The sequence below is a fragment of the Nuphar pumila genome, chromosome 5 (genome assembly GCF_984573655.1).
Source record: "Nuphar pumila chromosome 5, dmNupPumi1.hap1.1, whole genome shotgun sequence".
Lineage (NCBI taxonomy): Eukaryota > Viridiplantae > Streptophyta > Magnoliopsida > Nymphaeales > Nymphaeaceae > Nuphar > Nuphar pumila.
This window is the reverse complement of record NC_143253.1, coordinates 557,766-571,997: the sequence shown is the minus strand read 5'-3', so window position 1 is coordinate 571,997 and position 14,232 is coordinate 557,766. Positions and strand designations below refer to the sequence as shown.

Here is a 14,232-nt window from a genome sequence, read left to right as displayed (position 1 = left end):
AGTTTGAGAATCATGAAAAACAAAAAATTATTTAAGGCAAGATTTTGATTATACTGAAAAAAGGAAGCCAAATATAGCAACACCGTAAGTGATGAGTTGATCCAAAATAATACCCTACAAGTCAAGTTGTCATGGATCACATCCAGCTTACAATATTATGAATAAATATGGGTGGTGAAGCAAATTTCAGTGAAGGTGTTGGTAACTTTTTATGAGATCATAGATATCTCCGAAAATTATGTTTGTTCATTAGTATAGAACAGTACATGTGGCTGTAGGTATCATTCTCTTTTGTATTTAGTACATCTCATTAAACAATAGCCCTCGGATGCCGGGATTCCCATTAATGAAACCCCTGCGATGCAGGATCCTTGTCCCCTCATTCCCCTGTTACAGTAAGAAGATTACACCAAGAAGATTACATTTTTATTTCTAATTAGAAAAAAAAGTAGACGGGAAAGGTGCATAGTGGATATGGATTAAAGGGGGCCAAGAGCAAAAGACATAGGTTATGGGGAATGAGGCCAATCTCCCACAAAGCTTTATAGCTCAAGTTCTATTTTCAGACACAATTATCAAATAAAGCGGCTGCTGCGTCCAATCTTTCCAGTACTTAAATGGCTATGTTGGGATAATTTTCATGTGTTTAGTCGTGGTTGTTCCAAAATATCAAGTTTATTCTAAATCATAATACAGAGAACCTGCATCTGAGAGAATTCAAAGAGAAACAGATCATGTAGACAAAGATAAACTGTCCCTTCACATAAGGAAAATAATTAAATTTCTCATACAAAAATTGGAAAGAAATAAGAAAAAGGCTACCTAAACATACATGAGAACAATCTTGTCATTGAGGGCCTATTGGATAACGAATTGACTGCAACTTGCAGTCAGTTCCAAAAGTAGGATGAGTTGTTCCTTACCTTGCAAATGTGCAACAGCATATAATGTCCTATATTCATTAAGAAACTTATAGTCCGAGAAAAAAGAAATTCCCCTTTACCTCTTCTACGTCAGCTGATTTGATGAGAAAATTATCCACTTGAGCAATCAAAGCTCATCACGGCTCTCAATTCGGCCCTCATTCATAGAGCCCAGCTTGTCATGCAGTTCCTATTAAATACCAGCAGCATATGTTAGTGGAGAACCCCAGTTGCTCATACGATGTAAAGACAAAGAAAAGAGAGTACCTTTAGTCTTTCATCAAGGCATACAGCAGGCGTTGACATCAGTGCTTCATATCTGTCACGGATGATTGACTGCTTGAGAGAGAGAGAGAGAGAGAGAGAGAGAGAGAGAGAGAGAGAGAGAGAGATTTACTCGCATCGACTTGGTTCATCAACATCAGCAAGCTCATTTTTCACACCACACCGGAGTTTGACCTGCAAAAGCATATTCAGTGAAAACTCTCTCTCTCTCTCTCTCACACACACACACACACACACACACCTCCTAGATACTAAGGTAGCAAAATCAATACCTTTAAACTTCTATCAGGACCATTCCAACACCTATCACCATTTAAAAACTGCATGACCCTGTACGATTCCTCAAATTTCTCCCAGTGGCTGGTGATTGGGAGGGGAAAATAAATCAAGCTTATGAACAATATGGAAAAAGAAGAATGATCAAGCACCAAAAAGAGCACAAATGGCAAGGGAGCAATGAGCTAAGATGCAAAAGTGATTCTAGAAGTATTGGCAAACGATCTTGCGAGTGAAAAGGCTACGATATACATGCACGTACGTGTACTATGGCATTAAAACACAATTGCTTATTGTGCTTCTACTTCTGTGATTGCTATATCTTACTAGATATGATGGTTAAAGATAAAGTTAAAAAAATTTAGTAGTTATAGAAAGATAGTTGGCATTTGCACTACTACATTTTGTCTTTCAATGTCAGTTTTGGCCCAGCAGAGTGCTTGAGTCGTTTCTGCTGCCTGTTCAGGATGGGGTCTTGAAATGTGATAATGGATTTGAAGTCACCTAAAGATGATTGATATCCAATCATTCCAAACAACCGCTTGCATTCTCTGCCATACCATGACTTCTGGTGCAAAGTTATCCAATGCTTATTTTTCAAATACCACTATTGCTTTTCTTTGGGAAAAGAAGTTCACAATCCATAGACCTCGTGCAGCTTATGGCTTTGCTTGCGGAGCTCAAATTACGAGCTTGAACAAGAGTTTCACAAGTCAAGTACAGCTAAGTCACGAGCTGAACATTTTGTCTCCCAGCACTGCATTCAACTGTATATACAATCTACTTGGAAAATCATAGGTGCAAGTTGTATCTGCTTCACAGATTCATTCAACTAATAATCACACCTAAGATCATGTTTTTCCAATGTAAATACACGATTTTGACTGATGAAATTTGGGTAGTTTGTGCGCCTTTGATTTTTGAAGTCCTTGAAAAACCTTCAAATTGAAAAAAGAGCCTCCAAAACCCATACATGTGAAAAAAAAGTGTTTCTACTAAATTGCATATATAATCAACTGTAAAGTACACACACACATGGTCACACACATATTCAACATAAGCTAGACCCCATCTAGGAAGAGAATGGAAAGTCAAAAGCATACATCATATCTAATGGAAGCCCAAAGTAGCCCAAGTTATTGAAAAAGGTTGAGGATCCGACCCGATCCATGTAAAGACCATATACCGATCCATGTAAAGACCATATAACTTTCTTTTTAGTTATCGGGTCTGGATACACCAGACCCAGACCCATAGTGTAATGTAAACTTAAATACACATTTAGGTCACGATTTCTTTTACTGAAGTCGTGACAGCCCCAATCGATATCTCTCTCTCTCTCTCTCTCTCCCTCTCTTCTCTTTCTCAATACAGGGACAAAGGAAAACTTACATGGTATCAGAGCCTCGATCTAGCTAAGGGTTGAAGAGGATTCCAAAGGTGCGACAGATCAAAGGTTTGAGGTTTCGTTCTTTTCTTTCTTTCTTTCAGATTTCTTCTTTCTCTACCTTCATTCCCAATCTCCATCTCGTTTCCCCCTTTCTGTTTTCCCAGCCTTTTCTCTTTTTCTTTTAGTGGATTCACGTCTCACGTGAATCCCTAAACTGTTCACGAAGAATTCACGTGAATCTTGGTTCACGAAAACGTTGTTCATCAAAAAAAGGGAAGGGAAAAGCTTGTTTCAGGTGAATCTCCTGTTCCACGTGAAACACTAAGATCAAATTATAAAGATCGTTCATTCCACGTGAATCTCTTGTTTCTTTATTCAAATCTGTTTTTTCTGAATCTCCTGTTTCTTTATTCAAACTGTTTCTTTATCTAAATCTGTTTTTTTCTGCGTAACCCTTCTTCATTTTGGGCAGACGTGCGAGACATAAAATCTGGGACTCTAAAATCTAACATAAAACCTTTTGCTGTCCAGCCTGCTGTGCGACATAAAATCTGGGAGTCATTTTGATTTGACTTTCATTCCTTTTGTTCTCATTTGTCCTTTCTCGTATCATATTTGTTCTGACTGTTACGAGTGGGATCCACATTGAAAACTCAATCCTTCTTCTGACAGCTTCTGGTCGTCAATCTTTGAGTTACTCAGCGCAAAAAAAAAGGAGGAAGACAATCAGCAAACCTCTCTGGCTGCAGACTGAGCACTCTGTGAATACTTCAAAAAACAAACAAACAAACAAAGGGGTTCATTTTCTTGTTAAAATTCCTTTTTCATGGATCTTCATTCTTCTTCATCCAATCTTTCTTCAAGTTTTCTCACTCAACTCGTTTCTGAAAAGTTAACTACCTCAAACTTCTTGATTTGGAAGAGACAAATCATTCCTTTTATAAGGAGTCAAGGTCTCTTAGGTCACCTTAATGGAACCACTCCCGCTCCACTCGAATTTGTTACGAGAGAAGAAAAAGACGACAAAGGAATAAGTTCAATTGTGTATGTCAAGAATGTAGAGTACCTCAACTGGGAAAGGAAAGACCAGTCAGTGGTTGCATACATCACTTCCACCTTGTCCCAAGAGGTCCTTGTTGCAATTACCGACAATTGTACTGCTCTGCAACTTTGGGAAAAATTGGTTCAAACATACTCACAAGTTTCGCAGGCGAGAATGGTTTTTCTCAAAAGGGAATTTCAGATGTTGAGAAAAAATTTCATGACCATCATGGAATATCTGAACAAAATGAAGACTATCACAGACCAACTTGCAGTTATAAGATGCGCGGTGAGTGACAACGATATGGTACAACAGACTCTGAGTGGATTGGGATCCGACTACAATATGATTGTCACTTCACTATTGTGTCTCCCTGCCCTTCCTACCTTTGATGAGTTGCGAGCAAAATTGATTCAATATGAGATGACTCTGAAAGGGTTCTCTGAGGAATCTGACATTCACACAAACTCTCAGGAAGTTTTTGCCACAGGGGTGACTTAATGGTAGAGAACGAGGACGAGGAGGACAAGGGCGAAGTGGACACGGAGGGCGTGGTCTGCTTCCCACTCCAAATATGTTAGCTCATGCACAGGGGTCAAGATCCACTCCTACCTGCTTCCTTTGTAACAAAAAGGGGCATATCAAGGCGAATTGTTGGCATAATCCAGAGAATAAAAGAAAGGGTCCACAGACAGAAAACAAAAGGAAGTTCTCAAGTAGTGGAGAGATTAAAGATCTGCTAATATCTGCCTTGTCAGAGTTGAAATTGAAGCAGAGTGATGAATTGTCGACTCAGGGGCAGTGACTCATGTGACAGGTGATGCAGGTAAGATTTCTAATCTCATTCCTTATTTTGGAAAAAGTAAGATTGTCACTGGAGATGGATCCCACCATCCTGTTTCTCATGTTGGAAAAATTGTCATTCCCATGTCATATTCCACTCTTACTCTTTATGACGTTCTTCATGCTCCTGACATTAAGAAAAATATTGTCTCTATTTCCAAACTTATTGATGATAATAATGCTTCAATTGAATTCACTCCCTTCTCTGTGCAGGTCAAGGACCTATGCACGAGGGAAACATTCGCTGAAGGAAAGAGACGATGCAATATGTATGTCTTTGAAGAAGCTCCTTGTCATGTTGTTCGCCCTGTCCACATGAATTCAAAGCCTTCATTAGAGTCGTGTTCATCCTCTTCTGCTAATGTTTTTAGTATTTCTGAATGTAATAAGTCATTCTTATGGCATAGTCGATTAGGACATTGTGGGAGTCATTTTATTGAGAAACTTGTATCTAATAATCTCATTTCAAAAGAAAGTCTAAATAGGGATGAGAACAGTCACAAATGTTCCAGTTGTCTTTCCTGCAAGAGTCATGTATTGCCTTTTCATTCAATTAATAAGAGAGCTTCAAAACCTTTTGAGATAATCTGTTCTGATGTATGGGGACCCGCCCCAGTTGCCTCTGGATTTGGGAGCAAATACTATCTAAGATTTGTTGATAGCTATACTCGATACACCTGAATATATTTCATAAAAAATAAGTCAGAAGTCTTCTCTTTGTTTCAAAATTTTCTTTCCCTTGTCAAAAATCAATTTTCTGAGTCCATTCAATTTTTTCAATGTGATGGAGGTGGGGAATTCTCATCCCGTGATTTTATTTCTTTTCTTCAAAATAACGGAATAGGAAGAAGGGTGTTCTGTCCTCACACCCCTCAACAAAATGAAATTGCTGAACGAAAACACAGGCATATCGTTGAAAGTGCCATGAGTATGCTTCATGACAACAATCTTCCCATCAACCTATGGACATAAGCTTTCCATTCTGCCGTGCATGTGATAAACAGACTACCTATGGTTATTCTGGAAAATAAGTCTCCTTATCACTGTCTTTTTGGAACTCATCCTAGTTATTATGATCTACGTGTTTTTGGATGTGTCTGCTATGTGCATATCGATCAGTCCCTGAGAAACAAGTTTCAAGATAAGGCCCAAAAGTGCAGATTTGTGGGATATGCAGATGACTACAAAGGATATAGGTGTTATGATCCCACCAACAAACGCATCAGAACCTCAAGAAATGTTATCTTTGATGAACAAAATTTTGACCACGGAGCTAACACAACGAATATGTCAACTGAAATTTACTATCCTTGGCTGAGCTCAGAACTTTTTGCTGGCTCCAATGAAACATGTTCCTCAGATTGCGTGCAACAAGAAGAAGAGGTATTTGAGAACACTGGGACGTCGGGGTCACAGAATACAGAGGAAGTACCGGGCAGATACAAAGGCATTGTCTATTCCAAACAGAGACCGACAACATCAAGCCATTCAGATCATGTCTCAGTCGCCAATCCTACTCCTTCGCATACCCTTGCAGTCAGAAAATCAAACCGCATACGACATCCTATTGACAGGTGGGTTAGTTATAACAACTTCTCATTGGATCTTCAACTGTTTTTAACTGCCATCAATAAGGACGAAGAGCCCATTATGTATTATCAGGCAGCAGCTTCTATGAAATGGGTAGAAGCTGTGAATGATGAAATGCAAGCCTTGCATGAATGTGGAACATGGGAAGTTGTTCCCAGACCACCTGACAAAAATGTTGTCGGATGCAAATGGGTCTACAAAATCAAGTACAAGCCAGATGGAACCATTGAACGATATAAGGCAAGACTTGTAGCAAAAGGATTCACTCAAGAAGCAAGGCAAGACTATGATGAGACTTTTAGTCCGGTTGTAAGAATGAGAACGATTCGAATTATCATTTCCCTGGCTATTGAACATGGATGGAAGTTGAGTCAGCTTGATGTAAAAAATGCATTCTTACATGGAGATTTGAAGGAGGAAGTATACATGGAACAACCCTCAGGATATCAAGAACAAAATTGTAAAACTCATGTATGCAGGCTAAAAAGAGCCACCTACGACCTGAAGCAAGCATCTCGCTCTTGGTTTGATAGCTTCTCATCAGAGATTCAGAAACATGGATTTTCACGTTCCATGTTGGACCACTCATTATTTATCTTTAAAAGTCAGTCTGTGACCACTCTATTATTAATTTATGTCGATGATATTATCATCACAGGAAACTCTGCGGACCACATCCAAGAAATAAAAGACTTATTAGGTCAAAGGTTCAAAATGAAAGATCTTGGAGTTCTACGCTATTTCCTTGGTGTAGAAGTTGATAACCAGGCTCATGGATTGACACTCACTCAACACAAATACACTGTAGATGTTCTCAGCAAGGCAGGCATGAAAGACTGCAAACCTCTAGGAACTCCGAGTATACTTCATCAAAAACTTAGCGGTCATGATGGAGATCTGTGTGATGACCCCACCAGGTATCGCAGCATAATAGGAATGTTACAATACCTCACATTCACTAGACCTGATATTGTTTATTCAGTCAATCAAGTGTCTCAATTTATGCATGCGCCACGTACTGGACATATGGAAGCGGTCAAGAGGATCCTTAGATATATGAAAGGGACTATTGGGGATGGATTGATATATTTACAACAGTCATATGGCCAAAACGAGCACGAAATTAGTGTATATTGTGATGCAGACTGGGCAGGAGATCCTGACGAAAGAAGATCTACATCAGGATATTATGCCTTCATTGAAAGAAATTTAGTCTCTTGGAGCAGTAGAAAACAAAAAGCTATCGCTAGATCAAGCACTGAGGCTGAATATAGATCCATGGTTGCTGCCATTGCCGAAGTCACATGGATCAGGCATCTTCTAACTGAAGTAGGAGAAAAGATCTCCCACACTACCTTGCTCTGTGACAATCAAAGTGCTATCAATATGTCATTCAATCCAGTACATCACAGTCGTGTCAAGCACATTGAGATCGACCAACACTTTGTGAGACAGAAGGTTGAAGAAAAAGAGATTGAGCCTGAGTTTGTCAGTATTGAAAGACAGGTTGCAGACATATTTACCAAAGGGTTAACCAAGGATCGCTTTTGGATGCTTAAAAGCAAGTTGTTCATGGTCCAAAACCATGATCAACTTGAGGGGGGGTGAAAAAGGTGCAGGATCTGACCCGATCCATGTAACCGATCCATGTAAAGACCATATAACGATCCATGTAAAGACCATATAACTTTTTTTTTAGTTATCGGGTCTGGATACACCAGACCCAGACCCATAGTGTAATGTAAACCTAAATACACATTTAGGTCACGATTTCTTTTACTGAAGTCGTGACAGCCGCAATCGATATCTCTCTCTCTCTCTCTCTCTCTCTCTTTCTCAATACAGGGACAAAGGAAAACTTACAGTTATCACTATACATACGAGAGAGACTGGGGCATAGCCGCCTAAACCCTACTTAAGCAAACACAAAGGATGTGCAAGGCGCCTCTGAGTGTCCCACTGAAAGGCCTTCAACGGCAGTTGCAATGCAGCTAAAGCCCCTTTCAGCAGCTGTTTTTTTTTCTTTTGCCATTGGATCTGCACAATCCAACAGCAGGGGTGTTCCCATTTTCATGTGCTCATTTTTATACACGTATGCCCATCTCTCTCTCTCTCTCTATATATATATATATATATAAGAGAGAGAGAGAGAGAGAGATCTATTTGTTTCTGTTACGAAAGAAGCTATACTTATTGAATCTCTTAGAAGCATAAGTCAAACCATGCCACTTGTTAAAAGATAACATGGCATTGGGATCTATGTTAGCAGCAGGATCTTTAGATCCCAGGCCACCAAAGAGGTTATATTTTAGCCTAACAAACAATAGGATTTGAGTCAAGTCAGGATGAAACTGTACGACAGTACAAGACTTACCCAAGTGGATATCACAACTGGGCTAAACAAATTTTGGTTATTGCATAGACATTGCTAGTGAGTAGATTCTCCATCAAACCAATTACAGCCAAGTTGTCCAAATGTTTTAGGCAATTTAGATTCAAACCAAGATGTTCATTTTCTGGAGTCTCAGCCCAAGCCAGGAGGACTAGGTCTGGGAAAATGGATCAGTGAGATCGAGTTGTCACATTTACCTTTCAACTAGTTGGGGAAAAAGAGAAAAACTTCCATTGAAAGTCTTGAGAGTTTAAATACTATAATGATGCCGGAAGGTAAATTCTTAACATAAGCCATCTCAGCTACCACAATTATTAAATTCTGACATGCCATCTTTCTTAATCATAGGATTGTTACAAATCCTATGGATAGGGAAATATAGGTGACTGTTTTAGGGCCAGTTGGGAGGACACATATTTTATGCATACATATATACACAAACATGTGAAGGAATGCAAATACATTGCTCAGGAACCCTTTTTGAGAGCTCATACTTGAATCTGAATTTCATTAGCAACAAAGTACAGATCGGTGATGAAACATGACCTTACAGTAACTTCTAATCACAAAGAGAAATCAGTAATAACAACCACATATCATTCTAAACATACTCCAGGTGACTAAACTATTAAATAGGTTAAAAAACATAATCATAAAAATTTGTCATAAATTAGGACTTAAAATTAGTGACAGTAAACACCAGTACAATATCATCGAATATCACCAAGCTTTTCAGAAACAATTTCAAGCATGAATTAACTCAAGTAACAGAAAGGGAAACAGTACATCCAAATGAGAGAGATTTAGAAAATGGAGAAAGGTGAAAAGTTATGGAGTCAGCTCATGTTTGAAAGAACTCAGTATTGACCTTGGAAATGCTAATGGAAGTTGAGATGTATCTCTTATTCTCCAGCTTTTGTTTCCCCAAAAACAATCCTTAGCCATATGTCTTATCTGCAGCATTCTTTCTGGAAGACGTATGTCTTAAAATGAGCACCATGTTGAGTTTGGAAATCTCTAGTCAAGTTGAAGACGCATGTCTTCCATTATTCTCTGCAACTTAAGTATATCTTTCTCGATAAACAGTTTAATCACTTCCTACAATGTCCTTTAGGGCACTTCCCATCTGCATGAACTCATCCTAAGGCAAAGTTGAAGATATATGTCTTCCCTATTTTTCCCCTCAAATAAACCTTCCTCAACGATGCTTCAGTCATACTTTTGTGACATTCCTTAAGGCACTTTCCACCATCGTTAGTGGACATTTTTCCTCTCTCTGTATGTGTGCATGCAGGTGGGAAGGTGCATTTAATAAACAATATATACACAATATCTAAGATACCCGGGAGAATAGCCCTGGTGGGACTCAAAGCAAGAACTCTTAGTCTTGATAGTAGTTTATATATATATATATATATATATATATATATATATATATATATATATATATATATATATAGTGAGAGAGAGAAAGAAACTTCATTGATAGGAATGATAATGAAGAAAATATAAGAATATCTTCAACCATTTTCACATTGGCTAAAAAACCTGCAAAGGCAACTGAGTGGAAACATATTCAACATGCCAATCACAGGAGTCCTTAAGATTTTAACAAAGCAAGGAAACTTATCCAACTGATTTTTTTATTAAGATGAAAAAATATCAAAAAAGTGAAATGGAAAATGGAAAACTTACCCTAGCCGCGTGGTGCTATGACCTTCGACCTGGGAAGCTTGCTTAAAAGGGCATACCTTGTAAACATACCTTGACAGAAGGAAAGAGGAGAAGGAATATATGACACATGAAAGATATGAGAAAAAGCAACACTCAGTCACGAAAAAAGCAAAAAACAGAGTTCCCATACTTATTTTGTTTGTTCTCGAAGCAGCGGTCATAGAAAGAGTAAAATTCCTTCTCTGGACCTACATTCATGCAAAAAACAGTAAGGACCTAATCAGCATTGCAGAAAAGTTAATGGAGAAATGATACCCAAAATATTGGTGAATGCACATGGGAGTTAGCATAATACTTGCATTACATGTTACAAGGAAAAAGGTGTACTCGCAAACAACTAACATTATGCTGCTCATATACACTTACCAAAATCTGCTTTCAACTTTTCAGACAAGCTTGATATCCTTGATTGTATTTTTATCAACTTGCCACTGTATTCATCATATTCCTTACGCACACGACTAGCATCTGCATTATATAAGAGACAATAGTAATAAAAAATTTCATCAAATTCTTGCAATCACAGTTCATATTTAACATTAAATTACTTAAAAAAATCAATATGCAATTATATTTACCTGATGTATTTACTGGGGTCTTGAACAGTTTAAGTGACTCTAAAACTGCTTGGAATGTCTGTCGTATCTTATCCAACCAAGATGATCCACCGGTAATTGATAAATCTAAATGTGAGAAACAAAGGTTGTCTTAGAGGCACAGGTCTAAAAACTAGACAAGGCTAAATACTTTCTTAGGTAAAGTAGTCTAGGATGCAGAAGTTAAAAAACTTGGACAAACACCATGTGTTGGAACCACATCAGAGAGCCCGTGACACCAATTAAGCAACCGGCCTAGGAGACCACATCTAAGACTTTCAAAATCACTTTTGGGATAGACTTCAAGTCCAGCCACCTAAACAAAGATGCCTCAGATCAAGCATACTCAAGTTAGGTCAACTCAGTCTTGATCCAAGTTAATAAATTGTAGACCTCTGATTATAGTCTCTTGATGACATAAGTCACATAACTGTTTCCATTTATTTTTTGTAAAATAACTCGCTCTTATTCAAAGTGAAAACAAGGTCAAAAAATGAAAACCTGAAAAATCAGTCACATCATCAAGGTCAGATGTCTCTGAAACTCCATGGTCAACATGCTCTTCATCATCTTCTTTTTCTTCCTCTTCTTCTACACTGTTAGTTTCTATTTCATCACCATATGTTTTATCATGCTCCCCATCATCTGAATGATAACCATCATATTCTTCGTCATGTTCATTTTCTGGAATGTCAGAGTCGTCTTCATCTTCTATATTTCCAATATGATCCAATTCCTCAGCATGCCCATCAGAATGCTGTCCTGTCCAGCGGCTAGCTACCAAGCGACCCAATTCTTCTCTAGATAGGCCCTCTGTGTTGTCTGTGATGTCAGATATTCCCTGCTCCTTCAAGACATCATTACATAAAGAAACATATTTGAGTCAAGTGCAACATATATATGAAACAAAAAGTTCTTTTTATCTTCCTGCTTGTTAACTAAAATACTCATAATTAGTGTTTTACACATAACTGAAGGATGAAAAGTTAAATAGTACATACTACCAAAGAACGAAAGAAACATAGCACAAAAGACCCTCTGGCCGACAGGGTGATAAAACTGACACACAGACTTGGATTTAGGTCCATATGCTCCAACTGGGAAGTGGGCATGGTTATAGTATTCTCTGAATTTCATGCCAGCTATCATGATGTTATGTACAGAGCCACAGAGAACAGGAACCAATGGATGAAACAAAAAGCCACTAACTCACAAAGCAGATATTATCCTGAGAAGGCATATTATCTAAACCTGATGCTGTGATTGAATGAATTTCATCACATGGTGCACTGGCATTATGATTGCATGTCAAAGGATGACAATGTATGAAGAGAGAGTCTTCTGAGTAATCAAAGTTGAGAGTCTTCACTAAGGGCCATGTAAACACTAGATGGAACCTAGGTGCAATAACCCATAGTTCCTAGGCATTACTCAGAAATCCACATAAATACATAATTACATGAATAAAAAATAAAATAAAAAACAATTGTAAATATAGAAAAAGAAAGAAAAGATTTTACCATCCAACCAACATATATGATGATTCTTTTTGAAGAACAGTCATTACTCGTTAAAAAAGGCTGAGGATGGTAACAAAAGTACCCTTATAGTGAGCAATCTTGGCTTTGGAATCATAATGTGCATAGATATGGTCAAACGAACTATTAGAAGAATGCTATGCATCAGAGAACAGTAATCTAGAAGATCCTAAGGGCTCATTTACAAACTATGAAAACACCATAGGGAAGCGTCCAGAAGAAGCTATTAGAAGAATGCTACAATTTGGATCCATCAAAAGACCCATTTAATTATATAGAAATTGGATGTGAATAAGAGCACATAAGTGTGTCTTGGTGTGTGTGAGCATAATAATAGACAGATGACCATACCTGTTCTTTGTTGAGATCAGAAGCTTTGTTGCCAGCATCACTGCCATCATGTTCAAATTTGTCTCCATGGTCATCATCTTCTACTGCATGCTATAAACAAGGCACTGTATAAAAACTAGAAGACCAGGAGGTGGATTACATATAACCTAATGTCATTTACCATCATCATGATAAGACAGCAAAAGTTTAAATATAAAAAGTGAATATTTGATATTTTACAAAATAATTTCTTGTGAAAACAATGTGGTTTTTTACATAAGCTGCAAAATGACCAAATTTCAAATTCTCATGATAAATTAGATTTATGTTATCTTTGTCTTGAAATGAAATGAGAACAATCTCACAAATGTTAAAATGTAAAACTGTACATATATATATATAATAATATTATATTATTATTATATATATATATAAATACATTTTTCATTTCTTTCTTTTCTGTAATTTTTTTCCTTTATTTTTATTTTTTGTCTTTATGTCATCTAGTTCAGTTTGAACTAGAATGACTGTTGCTAGTCAAGTCCTGTCCAGACTTGACTAGCAATAGAGCTGTTGGACTGGTTGGGTCCTCTTTCAGCTGTGTATATAAACTATAAAGGGGTGCAGCCCATCTTGTATTTCATTCCAATGCTTCTTAAGCAATTGGTTTTTCATATCAATAAAGAATACATTTTTATTTTTATTTTTATTTTGTTTCCAATTATACCCTTTTTAAGGGTTATGCTTTAGTGTCATTCTTGACACTTGCCCTTGTGAATCTAAGCTCGTGTTTCGAAGATCCCCATTTCATTTCATGGTATCAGAGCTGCGGAAGTACTAAATCTTGAGGAAAAGCTGCCTCGGTTTCCGTGCCCGTTTGCAAAAGTGTTCACCACTTGAAGAAAAGTGTTTTATCACTTCATTGGGGAAGATTTCACATCTTGTTGTATTGTTTTTTTCTTCTTTCTTTTTCATTTTCCTTCTTGTTTCTCTTCTATCCCTATTCTTTTTCTCCTTGTAATCGATAGATGACAATGATAAAGTCACCATCATGCCTATGAAACTAAGCGATATGAACTATGTAACATGGGCTTCAATCATGAAGCACCATATATGAGGAAAAGGCCTATGGGGGATTGTGGATGGTTCCGATTCAGAACCTAAGCTATCTCTTACTAAAAAGGAGGGAGATAAAGAGGTCCCTCAATCGAAAGAAGAGAAAATCAAGGCTATTGCCTCATACGAGAAGAAATGGAAAGAATGAAGAATATCTCATGCGAAGATAATGTCATG

At 37.6% G+C, this 14,232-nt stretch overlaps 1 protein-coding gene across 2 annotated transcripts in view; it reads right to left on the bottom strand.

Annotated features, from left to right (window-relative positions):
• Positions 1-266: 266 nt before the first annotated feature.
• PSL4 (calmodulin-binding protein) overlaps positions 267-14,232 on the bottom strand; it is a 44,766-nt gene continuing 30,800 nt past the window's right edge. The window contains exons 6-16 of one of the 2 annotated variants that reach the window (XM_090005299.1): positions 12,961-13,050; positions 11,573-11,918; positions 11,054-11,158; positions 10,842-10,943; positions 10,606-10,663; positions 10,437-10,505; positions 1,481-1,568; positions 1,321-1,382; positions 1,191-1,242; positions 1,004-1,113; positions 267-387 (exon numbers count right to left, since the gene is read on the bottom strand). In XM_090005299.1, the coding sequence (XP_089861425.1) occupies positions 1,051-1,113; positions 1,191-1,242; positions 1,321-1,382; positions 1,481-1,568; positions 10,437-10,505; positions 10,606-10,663; positions 10,842-10,943; positions 11,054-11,158; positions 11,573-11,918; positions 12,961-13,050 (1,035 nt within the window). In that variant the 3' untranslated portion in view covers positions 267-387; positions 1,004-1,050. Of the gene's footprint in view, positions 388-735; positions 1,114-1,190; positions 1,243-1,320; positions 1,383-1,480; positions 1,569-10,436; positions 10,506-10,605; positions 10,664-10,841; positions 10,944-11,053; positions 11,159-11,572; positions 11,919-12,960; positions 13,051-14,232 lie in introns of those variants that run through there. The other variant, XM_090005298.1, reaches the window with a different exon arrangement.